Below are 27,828 nucleotides of genomic sequence, written 5' to 3' on the forward strand. Positions count from 1 at the left end.
ACCTTCATAGACAAAAGAGTTTTACTTTTCTTATAGACGTCTTCTGAAGTCTGAAGTTCTGAATGTTTAAACACCTAACTTTTTAAACACCTACGGTAACTCCTAAAATGTTTTAATAAATATACAGTGCCTTAAAAAAAGTAGTTATACCCCTTGACATGTTTCCACATTTTGTCATATTACAACCAAAAACGTAAATGTATTTTATTGGGATTTTATGTGATAGACCAACACAAAGTGCCACATAATTGTGAAGTGAAAGGAAAATGATAAATGATTTCCAAACCTTTTTACAAATATGTGAAAAGTGTGGCGTGCATTTGTATTCAGCCCCCCTGAGTCAAAACTTTGTAGAATCGGCTTTCGCTGCAATTACAGCTGCAAGTCTTTTTCTGTATGTCTCTACCAGCTTTGCACATCTAGACAGTTGCAATTTTGCCCATAGCTCAAGCTCTGTCAGATTGGATGGAGAGCATCTGTGAGCAGAAATTTTCAAGTCTTGCCATAGATTCTCAAGTGGATTTAGGTCTAGAATTTGACTGGGCCATTCTAACACATGCATATGCTTTGATCTAAACCATTCCATTGTAGCTCCGGCTGTATGTTTAGGGTCGTTGTTCTGCTGGAAGGTAAAACTCTGCCCCAGTCTCAAGTATTTTGCAGACTCTAACAGGCTTTCTTCTAAGATCAGCCTGTATCTTCCCTGCCCCCGCTTAAGAAAAGCATCAGCACAACATGATGCTACCACCATCATGTTTCACAGTGGGGAGGGAGTGTTCAGGGTAATGTTGAGTGTTAGTTCTCTGCCACACATAGGCCAGGATTCACGTAGAATTGCGTATCTTTGTGCGGGCATAACGTATCCTATTTACATTACGCCTCCGCAACTTTTACAGGCAAGTGCCGTATTATCAAACGAAAGTTGCGGTGGCGTAGTGTAAATAGGCTGGAGTAAGCCCGCCTAATTCAAATGTGGTAGATGTGGGTGTGTGTTATGTAAATTTTATGTGACCCCACGTAAATGACGCTTTTTACGAACGGCGCATGCGCCGTCCGTGAAAGTATCCAAGTGCTCATGCTCCAAATTAACCCACAAGAAGCCAATGCTTTCGACGTGAACGTGGGGGACACAACAATGTGGAAGAAGGTGCTCTGGTTGGATGAGACAACATTTGTACTTTTTGGCTTAAAAGCAAAACACTATGGCCCGGATCCTCGTACGAGTTATGCCGGCGTATCCCCAGATACGCCGTTGTAACTCTGAGTCCGAGCCGTCGTATCTATGCGCCTGATTCTTAGAATCAGTTACGCATAAATTTGTATTAGATCCGACCGGCGTAAGTCTCTTACGCCGTCGGATCTTAACTGCATATTTACGCTGGCCGCTAGGGGCTTGTACGCTGATTTACGCCTAGAAATGTAAATCAGCTAGATACGCAAATTCACGAACGTACGCCCGGCCGACGCAGTACAGATGTATGTTTAGGGTCGTTGTTCTGCTGGAAGGTAAAACTCTGCCCCAGTCTCAAGTATTTTGCAGACTCTAACAGGCTTTCTTCTAAGATCAGCCTGTATATGGCTCCATCCATCTTCCCATCAACTCTAACCATCTTCCCTGCCCCCGCTTAAGAAAAGCATCAGCACAACATGATGCTGCCACCATCATGTTTCACAGTGGGGAGGGAGTGTTCAGGGTAATGTTGAGTGTTAGTTCTCTGCCACACATAGGCCCGGATTCACGTAGAATCGCGTATCTTTGTGCGGGCGTAACGTATCCTATTTACATTACGCCTCCGCAACTTTTACAGGCAAGTGCCGTATTCTCAAACGAAAGTTGCGGTGGCGTAGTGTAAATAGGCTGGCGTAAGCCCGCCTAATTCAAATGTGGTAGATGTGGGTGTGTGTTATGTAAATTTTATGTGACCCCACGTAAATGACGCTTTTTACGAACGGCGCATGCGCCGTCCGTGAAAGTATCCAAGTGCTCATGCTCCAAATTAACCCACAAGAAGCCAATGCTTTCGACGTGAACGTGGGGGACACAACAATGTGGAAGAAGGTGCTCTGGTTGGATGAGACAACATTTGTACTTTTTGGCTTAAAAGCAAAACACTATGGCCCGGATCCTCGTACGAGTTATGCCGGCGTATCCCCAGATACGCCGTCGTAACTCTGAGTCCGAGCCGTCGTATCTATGCGCCTGATTCTTAGAATCAGTTACGCATAAATTTGTATTAGATCCGACCGGCGTAAGTCTCTTACGCCGTCGGATCTTAACTGCATATTTACGCTGGCCACTAGGGGCGTGTACGCTGATTTACGCCTAGAAATGTAAATCAGCTAGATACGCAAATTCACGAACGTACGCCCGGCCGACGCAGTACAGATGTATGTTTAGGGTCGTTGTTCTGCTGGAAGGTAAAACTCTGCCCCAGTCTCAAGTATTTTTGGTTGTAACATGACAAAATGTGGAACATTTCAAGGGGTATGAATACTTTTTCAAGGTTCTGTAGAGCATTAAAACCCTAGAGCCAGCAAGATGTTATATTGTACATATTGTGACACAAAAAGTAAAATATTTTATGTCCACCAAAGTTTATGATTTCTGGCACCTGCAAGTACCTGGGCTTGTGTTCAGATTAGGTCCCATTGGGTGTAACTAAGTCTGTATCCAAGACCAAAGTTGTATACAGATCCTCAGCTTCTTTCTGGCTTTGGGGTTAAGTCTTGCTCCCCTTGGTGTTAATCCTGACTCTTGCCATTAAACTGTGAAATGCCAGAACCACTGTGGCCAGCAGAGGTTTTGGCATTTGATAGTTACAAGTCAAAGTTAAATGTCAGTCACCAACAAAATGTCAGTTTAATCCGCTAATAACTCTATTAATACACAGACTGGTCTTGTTATTATCAGTCACCTATGCCTTACATCTATGAAACTATGTTTCACTTGTCTAACTGTTTAAACACTCAAGGCTGTAGGTTTTCCGAGCTTTAGTATATTTTCTTTTTTTCTAGGCCCACTATATCAAATAGCCCCTAAATTCAGTTGTTGGAATATATATGATCACTTTCTATTTTTCTTTTCTTCCATATCATTATTTTTATTATTATACAGGATTTATATAGCGCCAACAGTTTAGGCAGTGCTTTACAATACAAAAGGGAGACAATACAGTTATAATACAATTAAAATACAAAAGCATTAAGAGGACCCTGCTCAGAAGAGCTTACAATCTAATAATAAAAAATACCATACAATAGAAAATACCTTTCATCAAAGTCTTGAAAAATATAACTGCCTGTAGTCCACATTTAGTCTCTCTTATAAAACTGTAGAGCAGTGGTCATCAACACTGTCCTCAGGGACAGGCCAGGTTTGCAAGATAACTGAAATACATCACAGGTGATATCATTTGCTGCACAGTGAATGCAGATTCTGAGCATGCATGGATTTTTCAAACAAGATTTCTTTTTTTTAACCTATGGATAAATAACCGATGGGGCACACACACGATCGGTTTGGTCCGATGAAAACGGTCCATCAGACCGTTCTCATCGGTTTGACCGATCGCGTATACGCGGCATTACTGTGTGGAGTTACAGACAGAAGAACAGGAAGTGAGGAATTCTCAGAAGAAAGGACATATAAAAGCAAAATCGATGGATGAGGTAAGTGAAGGAGGACTGCACTAAGGTAGACTTTACCTTTACAACCCCTTTAAGGTAAAAAAAAACTTCTGTGTGCAGCTCCCCCCACCCCCCTTTATACTCACCTGACCCTGATCTCGATCCAGAGATGTGCACAAGAGCAGAGAATCTCTCTGCTCATTTCCCTCCTCATTGGCTCAGAGATAGAAGTTGGAGCCATTGGCTCCCACTGTTGTCAGTCACAGCCAGTGAGAAGAGAACAGGGCTGAGCCACATTCAGAAGTGAGCCTACATGAGTGTCCCCATTGCAAGTGACTTGCTATGGGGGCACTCGGTGGGGGGAAGGAGCCAGGAGCGCTGTGGGGGACCCAAAGAAAAGGAGCATCAGGGCTGCTCTGTGCAAAACTATTACACAGAGCAGGTAAGTATAACATGTAAAATAAAATAAAATCCATGCTTTACAGTCACTTTAAGTTGTTTTTGAGATGAGAATTTGGTAATATGTTATTGTCAAAAACTGTATGCACATGTATTTAATGTATGTATAGTGCTGGAATAATAAAATATTTCCTTCTTTTTTCAGATGCTCCCAAAATTAAGGGTCCAGTGGTGGTTTACACCTGGGAGGGAAATTCTGTAAATATCACTTGCGAGGTGCTTGCCTACCCTACTGCAAGAGTGTCCTGGCTCAGGGATGGACAACTTCTGCCAAGTTCTAACTTCTCCAACATCAAGATTCACAGCAGTCCTTTAGCCAGCAGCCTTGAGGTGCAAAGCAAACATAATTACACTTACTTTGTTCACTTTTTCAAGAATTACTTAAATAAATAAGTACATAAACGCTTAGCTATCTTCAGCAATCACCTTGCTAGTGATATCATCATCTGACTGGGTATTTCACTACGGCTAGTCATTTACGGGTAGATTTCTCTCTATAGGATGAACAGGAGAACTCACCAGATTCCCCCCATACATGCTAAAAAGCGTAGTGAGAGGAATCTGAATTCCCTGCTGCTGTATTCAGACAGCCACGGCACCTTTGTATGAATGCTGACAATTTTCCCATTGATTTTTAAATCAACTTTTGTTGAGCTGGGTGATGCCAACAGTGCTACCTATGAATCAGATGAAATTCAAGATGTGTGTAACTAGCATAAAATTGCGCACAAACCCCTTTTGCAATCTTTGGCATTGCTTATTCTTTGCTTAAAAAAGTCTTAATCTTCTCTTGTGTACTGGGAGTGTGTAAGTAACTAGCTTATGTTTGTTCTACCAGATAAACCCAGACTCTGAAAGTGATTTTGGAAACTATAATTGTACTGCAGTCAACAGTGTTGGTCAAGAGTCTTCTGAGTTCATTCTTGTACAAGCAGGTCAGTAACAGTTGATTTCCTAGTTTTCGATAATTTTTTTCTGGATTGTGGTGATTATATTTATTATAGGTGATACTATTTCCAAAATAGGCATCAAAATATTGAGTATGGCAATTAATGCATTATAATAAGAACCGTAACCTACATTATAAATATGAAATTGGATTTGTTGCTATTGGGTAGCACAACCTGTTCTGCTAGGCAATCATTCATTTTAGAAAGTATACAAGCAAATAGTCACTTCCAGCACTAAGAGGTCTTCCTCAAGCCCTGTACACACGGCCGGGAATCCCGCCAGGAAAAAAAACATTGGTTTTCCTGACAGGATTCCTGGCAAGCTTGGCTTGCCAAGCTTGGCATACAGACGGCCATTCAAAGGAACCACCGCTCTTTTGAAAGGCAAGAACGAGGTGACGTCATCGACTATGATGAGCCGCCGCTCACTCTACACTACCCTTGTATGCTACTGCGCATGTGTCAAAGTCTCATCGAGCATGCGTGGGTTTACCTGGGGACAGGTAAGCATACTGATGAATGGTTTTCTTGCCAGGAAACACTCTGCCAAGAATCCCAACGAGAAAATAGAGAGCAAGTTCTCTATTTTCTCGTCGGGATTCCCAGCAGTTTTCTCGCTGAGAAAGCATACACACACACGGTTTTCACTGCAAAAAGCTCTCCCAGCAGAGAAACCGGTCGTGTGTACAAGGCTTTAGTGTAGAAACACAAGGACAATGGTAATCCCATGAACTAGGCAGATGCTGCCTTCTTCAGGCCGGGTAGTCCGATAAGTACTACAAAAACAGAAATAAAATAGACGGCATGCACACCTTGTGACATTAGCAAAAATATTTTATAAAAAAATGTAATCAATAAAAAATGGATACTCACAAGATGGCATATAGACATAAGCCATAAAAACACATTGCTGAACAGGATGGACACAGATGTGCCATATACACAACATGGGGTGTGCAGCTGATGTGTTTCAGGGGCACACCCACTTCCTCAGAGCTAAGCTACTCTGAACAAATTAGGACAAGTGCTTAAAATAGAAATGACCTTCATACAGGAAACCCACCCATTAAAGAGGTGGAGAAAATGTAAACAGCAAAAAAAAAAAAAAGGAAACATACTATTGGTCATTACAGGTTTAAATTGGATTGAAAAAACTTAAATAAAAAAAAATCACTTTCATCATAATTGTCTTGAATCAAAATGTAATAAACTGCAACTGCCTTTAAAAATGTCAGAAGCACAAAATATTAGTATTGACAAATAGATGACTGCCAGGGTGCAGGCACCATCACCTGGGCACACAGGAGTGTTTGTGGGGAGGATGCACAGGCTCCTTTGAGACCCAGAAGTTCCAGGATGGACACTCAACATGGCATGCCTTGCCGAGCCTGATAAAATCACACAGGCTATGGGCCATTAATTAACCTATGATGACCAATAGTATAATTCCTTATTTTATTTATTTTTTGCTGTTTTCCTTTCCCCTGCCTCTTTTGGGGGTGGTCTATTTTGGGGGTGGGTTTCCTGTATGAAGGTCATTTGTATTTTAAGTGCTTGTCCTAAGGTGTTCAGAGTATCTTTGCTCTGAGGAAGGGGGTGCACCCTTGTAACGTTACCGCTGTAAACCCTGTGTTGTGAATATGGCACATCTGTGTCCATCCTGTTGAGCACTGTGGGCTAGATCCACATATAATTGGATAGGCGCAGCGTATCAAAGATACTCTACGCCGCCGTATCTTACCTGGCTTTAAGTCAAATCCAGGAAGATTTTGCGGCGTAAGTTACGGCGGCGTAGTGTATTTCTGGCGGCGGAATTCAAATCGGCGGGTAGGGGGCGTGATTCATTTAAATGAAGCGCATCCCCGCGCCGATTGAACTGCGTACTGCGCATGCCGTACGCCTGTCGGATCGAACCCAGAAGCCGTTGTATCTTTGTTTGAGGATTAAAATTAAAGATACGACGCAGGTAATTTGAAAGTAAGCCGGCGTATCAGTAGATACGCCGGCGTACTCGCTATGTGGATCTGGCCCTGTGTTTTTATGGCTTATGTCTATTTGCCATCATGTGAGTATTCGTTTTTTATCGATTTAAATTATTGATTACATATTTCAGGTAATGCACTAGGTGTGCACACCTTCTATTTTATTTCTGTCTTTGCAATCATTAATATTAGAACTCATAGCAATAATTTTTTTAACAGCATGTATTAAGTATGCACTTTAACAAATTTAGAATTGTAAAAATACAGTAAAGTACAAAGTAAAATACCGCTTCAACTAATACATTTTTGTTAGATAGAGAAGGGGCGGGTTAACTGTTCTGTCAGGTTAATTTTTTTTGTGTGCATACTTGCTGGAGACATTCCCCTCCATTTGTATAAATGGAACTGCAAATATAGGGAAACCTCCCTTTTTTTGGTTGAAGAGAAGTTTTCTTCTTTGTAATAATGTAAAATAGTTTTCTTACTTTGTGTGTCAGTGAAAAATGTAATCAAGAGGTTGAGGGCAACAAACATCTATCTATCTATCTATCTATCTATCTATCTATCTATCTATCTATCTATCTATCTATCTATCTATCTATCTATCTATCTATCTATCTATCTATCTATCTATCTATCTATCTATCCTGTATATTTTATTCTTCATATATGTTCTTCTCTGTTTTGTTTAAATAGTTATTATTAATTATGTAATTTTTCCTAATTTGCAGAGACCCCATCATCACCAACTATTCTCAAGGTGGAATCTTATTCTAGCACAGCTATGGTTGAGTTTGAAGAACCAGATTCCACTGGTGGAGTGCCCATTCTTAAGTACAAGGCAGAGTGGAGAGCAACAGGAGCAGAGACATGGCAGACTGCCAATTTCAGTGCCCGGGATGGTAATTGAAAAGACTTTATAATGTCCTCTCTGTCTTGACTCTTCTATTCCATGAACCTAATTAGAAAATAATAAAATGTCTACATCAAGTGTTTTTTTGCTTTTTTAAACCAGTAGCAAATTAAAAGTATCATGTCTCAGTAGATATGTTTATACATAAAAGTTTTTGGTTTAGAGGTCAACTGATGTAGCGATTATAGGTGGAATTACCATGGACTTAATAATAAATAATCTGATTCTTGAATTTATCAGAGATTATATACCGACATGTATTTTCCAGGTTCTCTTCATATGTTTTCTAAAAGAGCCTTACTAATACTGCTCTATTATCTGTACTGTAATAAAAAAAAAAAAAGAATCATTTGACTAGATCAAAGCCACCTGATAATAACCCAGTGTTAATTGTCATGAACTTAGATGAAAAGATTTTGCCTCTACAGTTCTCAGTCGGTGACTGTTTCAGTTTACCTATGCCCCCCCCCCCCCAACGCTTATATGAACTTTTGAAATACATTGATATTATAAATTCAATTTTAAATGTATTTAAACTGAATGGCCTTTTGACTTCGTAGATTGTTCTGTTCTGATATCCTTTAGTGTAGTATTAGTTCATGTAATACTATTTAGAGCCTCTGTATTCACTTAAATCTGGGACAAGTACCTTATGCTGGTTTAAAATAGCCCCTTAAAGAATATAGTGTAAAGCTGCAACTGTCCCACATTGGCTTTAAAACAAAGAACTGAGCGATCACATGATTGATGATTTCTCAGTTCCCTGTCTGCTCGGTGCAGAGAGCAGTAACTGTCAGTCACCCCTCTCCACCCTGCTCCTCCCCCCCAGTTTTTACTGGAGCACCAGGAAGGAGAGGCTGTGGACATAGCCAGCTTCAACTCTCAGGTGTAGGCTGAAAGCCAAAGTCAACTGTCAATTAGACAGCTGGGTGGATCCTAACAATATGATAAAAAATCCTTCTAGAGTCAAGAGCAGCTCTGTGACATCAGGGGAGCAAAACTAAGTGCACTCCTGTGACCCACAGGTAAAGTATGGCCAAAAAAGCCTTGGGCATACTTCTCTTCTTAAATCCTGTAAACCATTGTAAACATTACCTTGTTATGCTTACACTGTTCCCTGTAGAGGTTGAGGTATTGAGGTATTGTTTCCTTTTTTTGTGTTTGCAGAGAGTTCAGAGAGTTCTCTTACAATAACTGGACTCAGGCCAGAAACATCTTATGTTGTGAAACTATCAGCTATCAATGGCAAGGGTATTGGCGAATCATCTCCACTCTTTGAATTTATCACCCAGCCAGTTCGTAAGTACATTTGGAGCTTTCTACTATTTTTATTGCCTTGTTACTTGGATTATTTTAGTTGCATTCATATTCATAATACACATTTTAAAACTAATAGCAATACTTGTTATTGCTCTTTTCTTAGCCACAAATGTATAGAATGATAACTTTGTAAGTAAGCTAAATGCAACTTCTTTAATTTTAAAGACAAATAGAAAATGGTTTGATGACTTTTTAATATAATTTTACCATTTAAGGGGCAAGAATAAAAACATTCTCCAGCGAGTTGCAGGTTTATTTTACTAAACCGTGTCTTGACACAAGTTGTCCTTGGTAATAATTTATATGACACACACCAGAATCCTTTTTGTTTTCCTTATTGTTTTGTGATTTGTTGTCTTGTTGAAATGATAAACAGCCAATGACAGAGCAGAAAGGAATGTAAAAAGTGGATCAAATGTTTCATGGTGTAATCAAAGGCCTACTTGGACTTACTTCAAGGGGAAAACAATTGGAAGTAAATTGTAATATTTAGCTGGTAAAGAACCTCTTTAGGGGATAGTGAATATTTCAATTTAAGTGTTAGGCTAAGCATGGTTTTCTTCTTCTCTTCTGGCATCGTTGCTTGCACAATATGTAATAAAGATCTAAGTTGTGATATAGCATGTTTTAAAAAAAAAAAAAAGGTATAAATGTTTTGTACTATCTCACTTTTCTCAGGCAGACTGGCAGGTGTTGTCTTTGTACAGTACTAAAATTATACGGAATGTATTTTTTTTTTTTTACCAAATGAGTGATGTAACACATTTTATTCTTTCAAATATCCAGAGGACAAATTTGGGTACTCAATGATTTGATTCTTAACTTTCAAAGACCTCACTTATACTTGATACTTTAAAGTGACAAAATGGCAAAGTGGTTCAATAGGAATTCACAGTTGTAAGCTGCAGTTTGATATTTAAAAAAAAGTTACATTGCAATAATGATCTAATATTGCCTTTCAGGTTATTATAGAATTTCAAATCTTTCATTGTAAGAATTGACAAATATAGCAAGCTTGAGCTGGCATATTTGCTTGATACCAACATACTAAAAATCATTTAATAGCCTGGCAAAAAAAAAATTGGTAATTTCACTAGTGCATAGTAAAAACTATTTGCTGCAATGGGAGCAAACAAAGGTAAACTGTATTGCAGAGTTACTGCTTGCTGCAAAGCACTAAAGACTCATTAGAACCTTATTAACTCTTGTGAATTTCTATTGAATGCCTTTAACAGAGTTTAACTTAATGTCATTCTACAAGACAGCCTAATAGAAATCAGTCCTTTTTGTAGTGAATGATTATTTCTGATTGACTCTTGTGAGTTACCAGCACCAGAATAATATTGTAAATTGGTTTGGTTTTTATTGCTAACAGAAGTCTATTGCAGTTACAGTTAAAAACATACAAAATGTCCACTCAGGCCTCTGTTCATATCATGAAATAAAATATATTTTATTATAAATCATTTAAAAACAAACTATATAACAGATATTAGCTCAACAAAATAAATCAGGGGATAGCATTAAATAGAATCTCTGAAATGAGCAGCTAGGGTGAGCCGGGACCCTGTTCAGGCTGATTGGCATCTTGATTGGCCACATTGTTTTTCTTGACATTTCACAGCATTCCACTTTTTAAGACATGGTAATTCAGATAGACAATGGGCATTTACAGTATATCTTCAGCAGTACAGATTGGTGACTACCTGAATTAAATTTGTATGGGGTTTAACATCCTGTTTGAAACCCTCTGAAACCAGAGTCCAGTTAGTAGGCTCTGCCCAGTTTAAATTTTTTTAAATCTAACAGGCAAATTGTTGTCAAAAATGGGAATGGGATGGTAGGCACTGCCATGGGATCTTTTACAAAACAGGTTTGAGGGATGCCTTACATTGTACTTTGGAACCAGGACTTAAGGATTTAAGTGAATATTTCAGTCACAGTGTATTTTGGCAGCGTATATTTGACTGAAGAATTACAGAGAGCACCCCAAACGACTGTAATTTGATTTATATCAATTTAAACAATATATTTTTTAGGTGTCTTGACTTTCAGAAGCTGTAGCCCCAAAATACTGTATTTTTTTAGTCCGAAGAAGCTGGCATTGCTGATGTACCCTTTTTCTCCTACACCACTAATCCCCCCACCAGAACCCTTGAAACTGGCTAACACTGGATCCAGCAGAATTGATTGACCACTCCATCCTAAAAGAAAAAGCCTAAAAAGTAGAGGAGCTGCATGGAGGTTGTAGGTGCCAAGTATTGTTAATTGAATCCCCCCTCCCTCCACGAGGAGAAGCTCTGGGAAACTGGGAGGACCCCTGCCAGTGACTAAGAGTTGGAGACAACTAAAATGTGGAGCTGTGATCGGGCAGAGATTAGTGATGTTGTGTTGTGTTCCTGCTATAGCAACCCCTTTCTGGCCTAATAGATGGGATCACTCATATAAAACATTAGTAGTAATTCCTCCCATATTTATCACAATGTTCCTGTACTGGGTGGTCTCACAAAAACACATTTCTACCTGCCATCACTTATTTTATTTTTTTATTTTTTATTTTGACCTATGTACAGCTTTTATATTTTTTTCCTTGTAATGCCATCCCTGCCCAAATCAAACAAACATGGGTAGAGACAATAGGAGCAGAGTCCAAGGAGCTGCCTGGAATTCACCAATGCCCCCCTCAATGAGTGATAGAGTTTGCTGTAGAATGGCTCCCAAGTAGCAGCCCTTGGGTACACTAAGGGACATGTGATTTTACCAAACATTTACTGGTGGAGAATCAAGCACTATGATGTAAACACATGCAGCGAGAAACTGACTTTGGCCTAATTTGAACTACTTATACTGCCCTGCCTCTGCTTTTTCATTTGTATGTGTGTCTGAAGCTTAATTGGATACATTTTTCTGACGTATATCTGGGGCAGTATTCAATGTATATGGTTAAACAAAACAGCTTCCTTGTTTCTAAGCCCTCTACCTTTTTTCAATTTTCTAACAAAACTGCCCTGCTGCTGGTCATTTGTTTTAAGTGTCTGAGATGATACAGGTGATTTTCTAGTGTAGCAAAACACCTGACTTTTTGTAACGTCACCTTCTAGCCTATTCTGCCCGGTCACATTTTTATACTATCTTGCTGCTGATTTTTAACCAAACCATGCTAATGCCCTGATATTTTTTTGGATGTAAATGAAAATGTGGTATCTCTGGGATGAGGATGAGTGCACCAAATGTTTACATTTTAATTTAAAGGATACAATGAGTGGTGTTATGAAAAGGGCAGTATTTGAATTAACTGGGAGCAACAACTGCCTGATGTGCTCAAAACACCCCTAGATAAAACGTATAATCTAAAAAAAGGTAAAAGACAACAATTCATAGAAGAAAGTGGCTACAAAAAAGGTAAAAGACAACAATTCATAGAAGAAAGTGGCTACAAAATTAGATGTCATTCCGTTGTTGTGGACTGATATTAGTCCTTAAAAGGATTTTTTAGTTTAAAGATTACTGAGCAGGTCACATAGGAGAATGTACCCGAGCACTGAAGTTCGAATAACTCACAGCATAGTTTGTTAAAGTATATATATCCCAATTAGCAAAATCTCAGAATAGCTTTTACATAATAATGTCACTTGGAGAATATTTTTTTCAAATCGCTAGCATTCTTAAAAAATAAATAAAGCTGGTGATACTGATATAAAGGTAATGTTTTGGCCAGTTTGTGTTATATGGTGACAACCAATAAATAAAGGTCCTTTGTTTGGGCACTTTGCATTATGCAGTGACAACACTCTGCTTCAAATTCCTACAATGTCCGGCTTGTAAATCACCCTGCTGCCACAATCTCTCTAAAATAAACCATATGCTGAGGTGCTGATGCACATTGCCCAGACATATTTCACTGTTGTGACAATTTAAAAATAACCAAAGAGTTAAAAATGTATTGCAGCCAGCAACTACTAGAAAAGGTGCCCTGTAAATAAAAAACACACGCAGCCTGATAAATTGAGTATATGCAGATACAGGCTGCGAAGAGGCTGCAGAACATCAACAGTATTGAGATGTAACAAAAAACAAAGAATTAGATATACAATTAGATATATAAGAGTTGGTACCTATGAGGCATTCAATAAGGGTTTACATCTATTCTAACAGGCCTGCCAATGCCTACAAGTCATATACTAATCTCTCCCTATGTAGCACTCCCTGTACTTAACCCACAGCAGATAAAGCACATTGTCAATATGGCTGCTGTTACCTCACCCTTCTATAGTGAAGGAATTGACTAATCCAAAAGCCCCTTATTGGTCCTTCTAAGCCAGAGACTATAGGCCAGGGATAAGCAATTAGCGGACCTCCAGCTGTTGCCAAACTACAAGTCCCATCATGCCTCTGCCTCTGGGTGTCATGCTTGATGCTGTCAGAGTCTCGCTATGCCTCATGGGACTTGTAGTTTGGCAACATCTGGAGGTCCGCTAATTGCTTATCACTGCTATAGGCTATAGTTTCCTAAGAATTATTTAGATCGTTATTGTAAATTGTACATTCAAAGATTGCTGTCATATATTTAATATTTTCAGCACATTATCAGAACTAATATACAAAGAGATATTTATCAAAGGCTGGCACAGCTTCAGACAAAAAGTACACCTTACCCTAAAGGTTTTAAACTTCATGCTAGCATTGAACTTAAAAAGACAAACCTAAAATAGTAATACAGTTCAGAAACAAACAATTTGCTAAAACAAACAATTTTTATTTTCTCATCTTGATACAAACATTGAATTTTTTTTAAACATACAGAGCCTGTTAAAATATTTTAAAATTAAAATGGAAGCTTTATTAATCAATGGAACACATAGGATTCATACAGTGGCAAGCTTCTTGTGAGGCAGTCAAAAAACCCATGAGCTGCTTAGCTGCAGGAAGTTGATTAAGAATTGCTGCTGTTCACTTGCAAAAGATGTATGCTTTATATTACATACAGCCACTTCTTCAGAGGCAAGGTTAAGAAATGTCCCCTTGCATCCTTTATTAATTGTGCCTGGTCAGGATGTAAGTGGGGGGGTGACACATCATATTGCATAATTTTGCTTATTCTTGTAGGGGAAGGGGGAAATGTGTGAGAATGGAGTGGGGTGTGGTATTTGCACCACATGAAATGTTACACCTTAAATAGAGTTGTAACATGGTAGAAAAGGTGAACGTAGCCTTTAATCTATTCACCAAGACCCAGATATTCCCTGTTGAGTGCTACCATCTTGCCTTGTACAGAGCATAGAAACAATGAATACAGGCTGGTAATTATGGCCCATATGTTAAAAAGGCATCTTTCCTGTTATCCATATTTAAAATATGGATCATATTTATTGTTGATGCACTTGTTTTTGACACCTTTTTTCCACAATATTTTTCTGTAAGAGAATGGGCCTTACATTGGTTTGAGGACAGTTACTCCACAAGGATGTTTCTGCCATCACCTGTCCTATCAATTAAAGGGGGTCACAGTTTCATTTTAAAAGCATTTTAAAGGCTTTGTATGTTTGAAAATAATTCAGTGTGTTTACCAAGATGAAAATATAATGTTTGATTACAAATTTTATCACTTTTGTAGTTTCTTTCCTGTGTAGTATGGATTTGTCAATTGGAGTATATCAGAACTGGTATATCCAAATCTAAATATGATCATTTTACGACAATCACAAATATTTCAAAATAAGTTATTACAAAAAAATTACTCATGGTTTTAAGTTTTATATTAGTTGGCAAACCGGTGATTTATTACTATGATAGAATCAATATTTATGTATTGATTTCTTTTTTAATTCTCTTTATTTTTTAATATAAATATAGACCCCTTCGTTTGCTGTTATACAGTTTTATGTTTTAAGATGCTTTATAAAAAAAAAATTGTGTTTTTAAGATGCGTTCAGAGGTCCAAGGTGTGGAGGTTTTGAATGTATTTCATAGGGCAACGTTTGCAAAACATGTCAAGTCCCACCTGCAGTTCTTACTTAGTGAATGTCCACACAGGAAGCTAAATTCCATTACTTAGACGCAAAACACTTTATAGCTGTATAAGTGGGATTACTTGGTGGGACTTGAAGTCATGTTTAGCAAACACATAACAGAACCTAAATAGTCTACTTTTGATATTGGTTTAAGTTATTTGAGTCTGGCTTATGTTAATAAATATCTATTATCTGCCAGTGTATTTTTGGAAAAAAAAAACAGTATCTGAAAAAAAAAGATGATAATAATGGGGAATATGGGCCAGATTCACAAAAGAGATACGACAGCGTATCTCCTGATACGCCGTCGTATCTCTGTGTTAGGGCCGTCCTAACTATGCGAGTGATTCATAGAATCAGTTACGCATAGCTAGCCCTAAGATCCGACAGGTGTAATTGAATTACACTGTCGGATCTTAAGGACGCCGCTAGGTGGCGAGGCCATTGCGGCCGGCGTAGAATATGCAAATGAATACTTACAGCGATCCCCCAACGTCCGAACGGCCCGTCGATCTAACTGTACGTCGTTTCTGTAGAGTTACGCCGCGTAAAATTAGGGCTGAGCCCTAGTTGTCCTAAGCCATGTTAAGTATGGCCGTCGTTCCCACGTCGAAATTTAAAAATCAACGTCGTTTGCGTAAGACATCCGTGAATGGCGCTGGACGCCATTTACGTTAATGTCTAAGCAAATGACGTCGGTGCGACGTCATTTAGTGCAATGCACGTCGGGTAATTTACCCGACTGAGCATGCGCAGTACGCTCGGCGTGGGAACGCACCTAATTTAAATGGTGCCCGCCCCATTTGAATTGGGCGGGCTTGCGCCGAGCGCATTTACGATACACCGCCGCAAGTTTACAGGTAAGTGTTCTGAGAATCAGGCACTTACGCTGTAAACCTGCGGCGGTGTAACGTAAATCACATACGTTACGCTGCCCAGGAGCAATGTAATTATATGTGAATCTGGCCCTATGTTACTTTGAATTATAGCCCTTCATTACTTTGGCAGAATATTTTATATGTAAGGATTTCAATACAGGGCAAATGGCTTAGTATTGGTGGTTTAGCATTTTTCCAAATGCTCTATCAAGGATACTGTCTGGGAAATTTATTGACATGGAAGTTAACCAGAACTGAAGGCTCTCTAATCATTTTCATTATTTTCAAATTCTGATTTCATTTTCATTTGCCTTCATTACACAGTGTGTTCACATATTTAATTTGAGCTCATCCTTTCCTTTTGGTTGTCTGTTTGGCTCCATCTCACTTGCATTCTCTTTTATTTCGAACCATCTCTCTTCTTTCCATCTGTCTGCAACCCATTGGAACACCACAGATATTTTACATCCACGTAAGTGCCTCTTTGCAATCTTTCTCTCTTCTGTAACATCCATTATATCAGTTGCCCTGACTGTCCCTGCACGCAGCTTTTGGGGTTATAAGAGATCGTAAAATCATTGAATTAGACAATAGTTTTAAAGAGTTAGAATGCACAGCATGGGCAAAGAGTTTTCCTGCAGTGAGAAGGCTTGGTTTTGGTCTTTGACTTCCCAAACCTCAGAACCCTTTATGTTTTTATAAATATTTAAGTAACGTTTATTTTAAAATGAGCAGCCTGTCACATTTCCCCTTTTTAGTCAATCTGTGTTCTATTACACAATGGATCCTTAGAGTTTACATGTGTATAGTTCTGAGTAACATACCATGCAGAGTTTAATAAAGATTTTTTCTCTCTAATGAAATTATGGATTTTGAAGGGTATTGAACCTTTCTGTTTTCTCAAGGCTGAAAGTACAGTTGTATTGTACTACTACACATAAAGCTTTCTACTGCAGATTATTTTCATTCATATGTTACAGCTCTTACACAATGCAATAAACAACAGTTAGTGGAAACTTAGGAAGTGGGTTTGTTGGGTGGAAAAATCACAGAATTAAAATGTATCAAGACGTTTTTTATTGCTTTGGATAGAGTAAATAAGGGTTAGCACAAACATTTGTGATTTTGGGAGATTCACTTATCTATTTGTCCTGGTGACCAGTGTCATTGTCACTTTTAGCCCACCCTGTTCCACATATAGGCATGTACAAACATAAATGCACCAGTCGGGGACACCTACGAATTAAAACATTGCTTGTGAAATTAATTTGACATGCCGTACACACCAAAGTGAGAGCAATAATTATAGGCAATCATGTTTTACGCTAAACTGATGACCTCTAATGCCGCATACACACCATCACTTTATGTGATGAAAATAAACAACACTTTCTGTGAAGTAAAAAATGACGTTTTTGAAACTTCAATTTTCAAAGACGAAGTTGCCTACACACCATCGTTTTTCTCACAATGTTCTTGCAAAGTGAGGTTACGTTCCACCACGTTTTACCAGCTTCTGGGCATGCGTGGATGAAAAAACGTCTTAGAAAACGACGTTTTTTGCTACACACGGTCAATTTCTGTGAAGTAAAAAGTGCACTTTTGAAAAACGACACATAAAATTGAAGCATGCTTCAATTTTTTTTGGTCGTTTTTTACAAGACATAAAACAACGTTTTCCCCCACACACAGTCAATTAAAGTGACGTTTTTAAAAATGTCATTTTTTTTCATCACATAAAGTGATGGTGTGTACGCGGCATAAGGGGTTTTAAAGCATCACGTATGGAACAGGGTGCCAAAATTTGTTGTCATTTTGGCAGGCACATGCAATTTTAAAGATTGAATTGTTGGGTATCTGATTACTCTATGCAACCTCATTGTTTATATTTTACAAAAAATAATGGATAATATATTGCATGCATGTGTCCTAAACTGAACTTGCACTGAACTTTTGCAGTTGATAAACCATTTCACAAATATTGTGTGGCATAAATAATTGGAACTACCAGCATTTTGTTTTCATGGGTGTTTGCTTTCAGAAAATATATAATGTTTTGGGGGGGGGGGGGGGGTTTAACTATGGTCCAATGATTTTTTTAAATGTGTGCAAGAAATGTGACAACAGATCTGTCAGTGAAAGGGTTGGAACACCACCCCTTGTTTAAAGGGATGCAGCACTGTATTTATTCACCTAACATGCTGTCTTCTAATAGGCCAGCATGCAGGAAGATGTATTTACACTACAGGTATACATTGATATGCATTTAACAGCATACAAGAAAAAGTACATTTGTCCTTTGAGTGCAAAGAGTGCTACACACTAGTATAGTAATCCAAAATAACTAATCAAAATTAACTTGCAATTATTAGAATAGTTAAAATTACTTTAGATATGTTTGTACTGGTTGTTGTGACTGCTTCATACAATGCTCTGTGCCAGTGTTTTACTAGACAAGGTTTTCTACAAAGGATCAAAAAGATAGTAGCAAGAAAATAGCTCTGGACAACTGCCACTCTGCAGGCGAATATCAGGGTGTACTGAATAGAAAGGTGACTGGTGTGTGGCTGTCTTTGATGTTCTGTCTTTTATGCACTGAAAAGGAACAGTCTCCTTCGATAGCAGGATTGGTTACCTCGGGAGATTTTTGGTTTAAGATTTTCTTTCCTTCTTCTCCCTAGAAGAGCAGTCATTGATTACTAACAATAAAAGTGTAGTTGGCAACCCTAGGGACTTTAATAAGCTCTGATCTTTGCACAATATGGCTGCATTGTAACTCCTCATAGGGCATAACAAATAACCTACAGAGTACTGAGATTTAAGAACTCTGACTGCAGTAAACAAGTCAAGGTGACAGCAATTTTTCTGAGCTGGAGGCAGAGGATTTTCCCTTAGGGTAACAGGTTATATAAAAACCATACAATGGTCTATGGACTGCTTTAGATTTTATAGGCCAGAGGAGAGTGGAATACATTGTAGATGTAGTTTATTAAAAAGCACAGGAAGATTAATGTTAATAATGAAACTAGGTTTGACATTTATAAGTCGAGGAAAGAAAATGTGAGCTTATTACATTTTGGATTCTACCTATAGAGCAGAGTAATAATGATATACAGAGAGAAACAACCCATAGCAAATTAGATGTAATAGGGGCAAGGTCTGCCATACAACAGAAATAAGAGAGTTGTTCATTGGATACTGCAGTTTTGTTGCCTAAGGCAACCAAGCAGACGCTGCCTTTCATTTATTACCTGACCAATAATAAGTAGTTAATACATATAATGATAGTATTTAATACATTTGTCCCTGCTTTCTATCACCTGACTTTATTCATGTTTTCTCTACATATACATACAGACTGAATTGTCCTGAAAAAAAGTGCCTGTGACAGGGATTGGGACAAAGTATTATACTGACAGGTGTAGCAGTTCCTGTTTTTTTTTACACTTTTTTTACACTTTTTTTTTTACCATTGTAAGGGTCTCTAGAAGTGTTATCGCTTGTGCCACCTTCTATCTGTTTTTCTGGCCACCTTGCTCTGCATGCAAATGTATAGAAAAAGATATATCCCCTCTAAAGGAAAACTATAATGGTGTTGGATGAATTTGTATTATTTTACTTCAACCTTTTGTTGTTCCTTTAATTTATGTGGGCTACTCACAGGACTTGCAGATGCCTCAATTTGCTTATAAATTAGTTTATCCATGAGTTGCATCCAGTGCCTGTTGTTCTTGCACTTGAAATATGATATATTGATATTATGCTGTCTTTTATCCATATCTCTTGTCTAACCCTTATTGCTTTGGTAATCATTTGTTATATACCTTATTTAGGCTAATTTCACACTGTGGTGGTCTTCAGGCACTTTAGCACTGAAATAGCCTCTGAAAAGCACCTGCAAAGCACCTCCCATTCATTGCAGTGTGTTTTTTCACACTGGGGCAGTGCACTTGCGGGACGTTATAAAAAGTCCTGCAAAAAGCATATTTGGGGAGGTTTGGGGGTGCTCCCAAAAGGTCCGGCCCGTTGCAATGAATGAAAAACTTTTAACCATTCTTCTTGGGAAAAAAGCGCCCTGCTAGCAGCCGAAAAAACGAGCGGTGCATTTTAGCGCTAATGACCGGGTGCTGCCTGTGTGAAAGAGGTCTAATTGTTTACTTGCCTACTATGCAGTATGTATAGGTTAGGTACAGACACTGGGTTCAACTCATGGATAAATACAAAATTATAAGCAGAATGAAGCACCTGCAAGTCCTGTGAGTATCTTAAAAAACAAAAGCAAGAGCCAAAAACATAAAAACATATATAACGTGCCTTGAAAAAGTATTCATACCCCTTGAAAATGTTCCACATTTTGTCATGTCACAACCAAAAACATAAATGTATTTTATTGGGATTTTATTTGATAGACCGACACAAAGTGGCACATTTTTGTGAAGTGGAAGGAGAATTATAAATGGATTTCAATTTTGTTTACAATCAAATATGTGAAAAGTGTGGCATGCATTTATATTCGGCCCCCTGAGTCAATACTTTGTAGAACTCCCTTTTGCTGCAATTACAGCTGCAAGTCTTTTTGGAGATGTCTCTATCAGTTTTGGACATCTGCAGAGTGACATTTTTGCCCATTCTTTGCAAAATTGCTCGAGCTCTGTCAGATTGAATGGAGAGCGTCTGTGAACAGCAATTTTTAAGTTGTGCCACAAATTTGCAATTAGATTTAGGTCTGGACTTTGACTAGGCTATTCTAACACATAAATATGTTTTGATCTAAACCATTCAATTGTAGCTCTGGCTGTATGTTTAGAATCATTGTCCTGCTGGAAGGTGAACCCCTCACCCAGTCTCAAGTCTTTTGCAGACACAAAGAGGTTTTCTTCCTCAAAGGCCAGATTTCTGGACTGTACAACTTATGCCGCGTACACACGATCGGTTTGTCTGATGAAAACGGTCCGATGGACATGTCTATATTAACCACTTGACCACCGCCCCATGTCAAAAAGACGTCCTGTTTTTAAAGTTGAATATCTCGATAACGGCAGCAGCTGCTGCCACAACCAAGATATTCATCTTTTCAGGGGGCGGTGGTGTACACGATAACGGCGGTCTCCGCGGCGGATTCGCCGCAAGATCGCCGTTATCGGTGGCGCTCTCCCGCGCCCTCCGCCGCTTACCGGAGCCGTCGGTAGCGGCGGAGGGGATCGGATGTGTCCGGCAGCTGAGCGGGGACGGGACTGAAGGAGAAATCTCCTTCACCCGTCCTCATAGCTCTGCTGGGCGGAAGTGACGTCAAAACGTCAGTCCCGCCCAGTCTCTTAAAGAAACACCATCCCGACGAGCTCGCGCACAGAAGCAAACGCATACGCGAGTAGCGCCCGCATATGAAAACGGTATTTAAACCACACAAGTGAGGTATCGCCGCGATCGTTAGAGTGAGAGCAATAATTCTAGTTCTAGACCTACTCTGCAACTCAAAAAATGCAACCTGTAGAATTTTTTAAACGTCGCCTATCGAGATTTTTAAGGGTAAAAGTTTGACGCCATGCCACGAGCGGGCGCAATTTTTAAGTGTGACATGTTGGGTATCATTTTACTCGGCGTAACATTATCTTTCACAATATATAAAAAGATTGGGCAAAATGTATTGTTGTCTTATTTTTTAATTAAAAAAGAACTTGTAAGACCGCTGCGCAAATACGGTGTGACAAAAAGTATTGCAATGACTGCCATTTTATTCCCTAGGATGTCTGCTAAAAAAAATATATAATGTTTGGGGGTTCTGATTAATTTTCTAGCAAAAAAATTGTGATTTTCACATGAAGGAGAGAAGTGCCAGAATTAACCCGGTGGGCAAGTGGTTAATAGCTACTGCCCCTTATTGTGTATACATGCTTAATAAGTTATCCCATTTGTTTTTTTAAATAACTAAAGCTCTTCCTTAGATATATTTTATGCAAAATGTTTTATATGATTAAACTCTGTAATGAGTTGCCTGCTAAAGCAAAGCCCATACATACCAGTTGAGAGCCTATATCTATAAACTATAAGTACTGTAATACTTACATATAACATACTGTATGCCGTGGGGACCTTAATAAATGTGAGGGGTATGGTGTATTTTCCATTAGCTAGGATTAGGGGGTACATTTTACCCTTTTTTTTAAGAATTTCTAGAGCTGTCCCTACTTTTTTAATTCTGCACCACAAAAACATTAATATACATCACTCAAAATATAAATAAATCCTAATCTTGATCTGTGCCGCTTTAAAAATCTTAAAATATCTCAGTAAATTCACCAATTATAATCAGGTAAATAGTGGCACCATCTAAACCAATTTGGAGCACTGTTGTACAATACAGTATATTCCCTCTACTCTGCACACAAACCACATACACATACACACTTCTTCTAACCCGCCAGTCATTATTGTATGTTTTTGATAGCAGAAAATGTATTATGATGACATCTATGTGTTTGACATCATTTGTAAGCAGCGGAAATTATTTTTCTGTTCTTCATGCTATCATGAACTTATTTTCTAATTAGAAATTTTAATTAGAGAATGTATTAACATATTGCATATTTTATTTATTGGCCTTGTTTATCTTTGAGGTAACAATACACTATTAAATCAGGAGATAGAAAACAATATAGACTGCATAGAGATGAAAGTTGTAATTATAAGTTAATGGTTTTTGTTTTTTTAGGAACAGAGCTCCCAGTATCACCCACCACTGTTCATTTTAGTGAGTAGAAAGGGTGTGGAACATTTGCAGTGTGCATGTTAAGAAAAACACTAATAAGTTTGCAGTGATTTTTAATATTGAATGTCTAGTGCTTCTTACAAAGAAATTGTCAGGTCACCTGTGGCCAGGTGATTAGTGCACCCCATTGGGGTCAGGGATGCCCCACAGGGTAGTGAACCCTATAGCCGACTGCTTCAATCCGAGAGGAAGCGTGAACCCAAGATTCCCCAGGGTGGGGGGGTCTAAGACCCAGATTTGTGTTCACCAGAGCCTCTAGTGGTGAGGATGGCCTTCGCTGCAGCTGGATCCAGTTTGCGACCCCTGGGATCCCCTAGGTCACACTCCGCAGGGAGAGAGGGGAAGCAGCAACCAGGGCAAGCGATAGTGATGGGTAAGCCGAGGTCAGGGCAACAGGCAGACAAGGGTAACCGAGGGACAGGCAAAAGGTCAGGGTCACAGGCAAACAGGAGAAGTCAGGGACAGGCCAAAAATGGTACACAGGAAGGTAAACGTAGCGCACTGCAGACAGGAACTTAAGCTAACAACACGGTTGAACAGCAAAGCAGATCTGCAGTGCAACAGTTAATATAGACTTCCTGGGATGGCCTGGGGTGGGGCCATACAGGAAGGAGAGTTGATAAAAAGGCAGCCAGAAGAGAGTTGGGCCTTTGATGGAGACATGAGAAGAAGGTAAGCTGCCAGACATTATTGCATGTCCATGACAGAAATTCTCTCAACTCTTAAAAACTAACAATGGAAATAGTCAGGATTTCTAAAGCATGGTTTCTTATTGGTCAAAGGAATAGAGTAAAACCCTTAAAAATGTAATAAGTAACATAAAAATGCACACTTACATCGAAGAAGTGAGATAAGGCATATAAAATTCAATCGAGCCGGCCGGCTCCTCAATTCAGCAGCCTGTATCTTCCGGGTCTGGCGCACAACGCGGTGACATCAGAACGTCGTTCCTCCCAACGTTTCGTCACTAGAGGGACGTGGTCATGGGAGGAATGATTTCTTATTGGCATTCTTGTCCTTATAATGTTCCTCTAAACATTCACCCATTTTAATAATGCAAAGCTCCAAATAACAAATTATAACCTCATGATTTTAATATAAGCCTCTAATCTAGTGGTTGTCAACTTTGTTGATATAGGAGGCCTTAGAAAGGGCATCTGACATTACCAAAATGGTCACATGTAATATTTAAGAGAATGTAATACTCTAGACAACTCTCAAAGACTGCAGATATACATAGGGATATGGTCAAACGCTGCAGACATGAAACTGCCAGATCACCCTTTACAAATCCATGTTTCCACATTTCTTCTCCCTGCTCCCCTCTCAGGAAATGATTGTGCCCCACTGAGATTCATTAAAAAAGATCTGAGGAAAATACATAAAATATAGAAAAGAGAAGGACGGCACAGAAAAGGGGTAAAATGGTGCAAAAGTATCTATACCATTTAATTACTAAAAACAAATTAAGAATTACGTTGCAAGTTGAGTACCAAGGCCCTAATCCTTATAGTTATATATATATATATATATATATATATATATATATATATATATATATGTGCACAGATCAACACCCTGCTTCCTTTTGAAGGCATGATACTCACCTGATTCAAGACTACTGAAGTTGTTTATTTTTATATATTATCTCTCCCCTCTATTTTTTTAATTAAACAATGAAAGAAAAGCAACACAGTGATTATGTCCCTCATGTGTTCTCTGCTCCTGTAAGCATGTTTGCATTATTAGACTGTTAACACTGCAGACAGCTTTTAAGCCCTAGTATCTGACTACCCCTCTCCCAGTCTAAGTGATACTTCTCTGGGGATTACACCAAGCTAACACAAAGTCTGATCCAGGCATCTCTGCCAGCTCTATTTAAAATACATTAAATGATTTTTTTTAATATGTGCTTAACTGGACTAAAGGTTTATATTTTAAAGGGTAACTCCACTTTTGTGAAAAAATATAGCAAAAAAATATATAATATAGTGTACGCAATTGCTACACAAGCCATTTTGTGATTTAATGTAAGTAACTAAAATAACCTTTCTTTTTTCAATCTGCAGCCACTGCAATTTTCTGTAAAATTTAGTGCAATATGGCAACCTAAAGGCCTTCTGTACTCAGGTGGTGTACAGAACTTCCCCAGAAGTGTGATTGGTTCAATGATTTTCCCAGAAGTCTGCACTAAGATACAAGTCACCGTTAAGGCATAGTCTGCAATAGGAATTATATTATTTGTGAGCTACTCCTTAAAGCGGAGGTCCCACAAATAATAAATATATATTAAAAGCCAGCAGCTACAAATACTGCAGCTGCTGACTTTTAATATATGGACACTTACCTCTCCATGGTGCCTACGATGTCGGGAGCCGAAGCCGAGCAATCGCTCGGCTCTCGGATGCCCCCGCCGACCTCCTCGGTGAGGGAATCAGGAAATGGAGGGGTGCGGATTCACTTCCCGGTTCCCTACTGTGCATGCACGAGTCGCGCTGTGCGTTTTCACTGGTCCCCGCTGTGCTCTGGGAGCTGTGTGTCTCACAGAAGACAGCGTGGGTACGGGCTAGGCGCCGGAAGTGGCGTAGATTATTTTTTGGACCATTCACATTTATACAAAAATATGTAGAAGAATACGTATCGGCCTAAACTGAAATAATTTTTTTTTTTTAACGGGATATTTATTATAGCAAAAAGTAAAAAATATTGTGTTTTTTTTTTTTAAATGTACACATTTTTTTTGTTTATAGCCCAAAAAATAAAAACCGCACAGGCGATCAAATACCACTAAAAGAAAGCTCTATTTGTGGGAAAAAAAAGACGTCAATTTTGTTTGGGAGCCACATCGCTTGACCGCGCAATTGTCAGTTAAATCGACGCAGTGCCGGAAGCTAAAATTTCGTCTGGGCAGGATGGGGGGGTATGTGCACAGTAGGCACGTGGTTAATTTTCTGGTGATTATTTACTAAAGGCAAATAAGCTTTTCCGTTTGCAAGGGTGTTTTCACATAGCCTAGTGAACATGCTGAAATTTACTTTGCAAAGAAAACCCAATCACATGTAAGGAAATAAAGAACATTATTTTTGCTTGAACGACTAGATGATGGAAATCAGCAAAGTTTTGCCTCACACTATGCTAAGGGCAAATTTCCCTTACAAAGTGAACAGCTTATTTGCCTATAGCAAATCAATCCCCATGATTCCACTAATTCTATTAAGCGAAGATGATGATACCTGCTCAGCGCCCACAAAGATTTCATTCATGTGTGCATTAAATGTATCGTATTGTTTTAGTTGAAAAATGTACACAGTAACAATGGCAGTAGCAGTTTAACATGATTCATCTAAGGGAGGGCAAAGTAGAAAAGACAGTTTTTCATAGCTACAGATCAGCTAATCTGATTTAGTGTCTCTTAAACCAGGAGGAAAACAACATATAAAACCACATAAATATGTGCTTGTGATTCTATTGCCAGCACTTAAAAGATAGTGGTAGAACTTTGAGCAAGAAGTAAAAATAAGTCAGCTTTTCTAGACTTTTAAGAAATACTGATGAAGAATAAGCTACGAGTCTTAAAAATGATAAATATTGTGAATTAGGAGCTTTAGTAGTATCTACACAGAATTATAGACTTGATATAGCAGAAAAAGTACATTTAATAATAATAATAATAATTAAAATACTAACAGCATGGTTACTAGAGTGGCGGATATTGATTTGGTGTTTCTGCAAAAGGTTGCCCATTAAATTATGTTTTGGACAAAATGGTTCTTCTAACTGAGAAAACATTTTTAAAAGCCTCCGACTATGCTGTCTTGTGAGTTAGTTGCAATAATCACTAGACTTTGATTTCATTTGAAAGCACTCATACACTCCAAACTGTGTTTGCTGAAATTCTATCATAGGGCTACTTGAACCAAGTAAAAAAAAAATTAAAAGCAGGCAAGAGAAATCTGCATGTACTGTTTAACTCATACCCCCTAATTGAAAGTCACTTTATTTTGAAATGATTTGCTTTACTGCTACATTCTAGCAAATAAACATTTTATTTTCAAAATCCAAAAAAATATTTTAACATTTCTAGTAGTCCAGGGGTATGTCAGCTGCAGTATTAAGTGGTCAAACCACCCAAAAATGATATTACATTTTTTTGGGTAACTGGAGAATAACCCTGACAACTGACTATTGGTGAAATCTCTTAGGCCGTGTGCACGCGATGAGAACAGTCTGATGGACCGTTTTCATCGGTCCAAACCGATCGTGTGTGGGCGCCATCGGTTATTTAACCATCGGTTAGAAAAAAGCCAACTTGTTTTAAATTTAACTGATGGATTCCTAACCGATAGAAAAAAAAGATCATTAGTAGGCACGACCATCGGTTAAAAATCTACGTATGCTCAGACTAAATTAGGGGACGGGAGCGCTCGTTCTGGTAAAACTAGCGTCCATTATGGAGATAGCACATTCATCACGCTGTAACAGACAGAAAAGCGCGAAACTTCTTTTACTAACACAAAATCAGCTAAAGCAGCCCCAAGGGTGGCGCCATTGGATTTGAACTTCCCCTTTATAGTGTCGTCGTATGTGGTTTACGTGTCCGCGTTCTGACACGATCGTTTTTTAACCGATGGTGTGTAGGCGCGACTGACCATCAGTCAGCTTCATCGGTTAACCAATAGAAAAATCCATCAGACCGTTCTCATCGGATGGACCGATCGTGTGTACGCGGCCTTACCTTCAGTTCCCAGGTCTGCTATAGCAATTATGAGAGGTTCCTCTCTTCTCAGTGGATTGTTTTTAATTTATTTTATATTATGGAGAATGCCACTGGAAATGTCTAAACATGCAAAGGTAGATATAGACACAAAAATATCCTAAATGGACAGAAGCAGAGTTACAGCAAGAAAACGTTGTTCCCGGGA

At 38.8% G+C, this 27,828-nt stretch overlaps 1 protein-coding gene across 9 annotated transcripts in view; it reads left to right on the plus strand.

The window, feature by feature from the left end:
* The window catches only part of NCAM1 (neural cell adhesion molecule 1), a 392,974-nt gene that overhangs the window by 312,845 nt on the left and 52,301 nt on the right, over positions 1-27,828 (plus strand). For 4 of the 9 annotated variants that reach the window (XM_040326003.1, XM_040326004.1, XM_040326007.1 and 1 more), the window contains 5 exons: positions 4,232-4,416; positions 4,925-5,021; positions 7,750-7,920; positions 9,099-9,230; positions 16,598-16,612. In XM_040326003.1, coding sequence (XP_040181937.1) covers positions 4,232-4,416; positions 4,925-5,021; positions 7,750-7,920; positions 9,099-9,230; positions 16,598-16,612 — 600 coding nt within the window. Of the gene's footprint in view, positions 1-4,231; positions 4,417-4,924; positions 5,022-7,749; positions 7,921-9,098; positions 9,231-16,597; positions 16,613-23,575; positions 23,579-27,828 lie in introns of all 9 variants that reach the window. The other 5 variants (XM_040326006.1, XM_040326008.1, XM_040326010.1 and 2 more) reach the window with 2 other exon arrangements.

Source organism: Rana temporaria, chromosome 10, assembly GCF_905171775.1.
Source record: "Rana temporaria chromosome 10, aRanTem1.1, whole genome shotgun sequence".
Taxonomy (NCBI): Eukaryota; Metazoa; Chordata; class Amphibia; order Anura; family Ranidae; genus Rana; species Rana temporaria.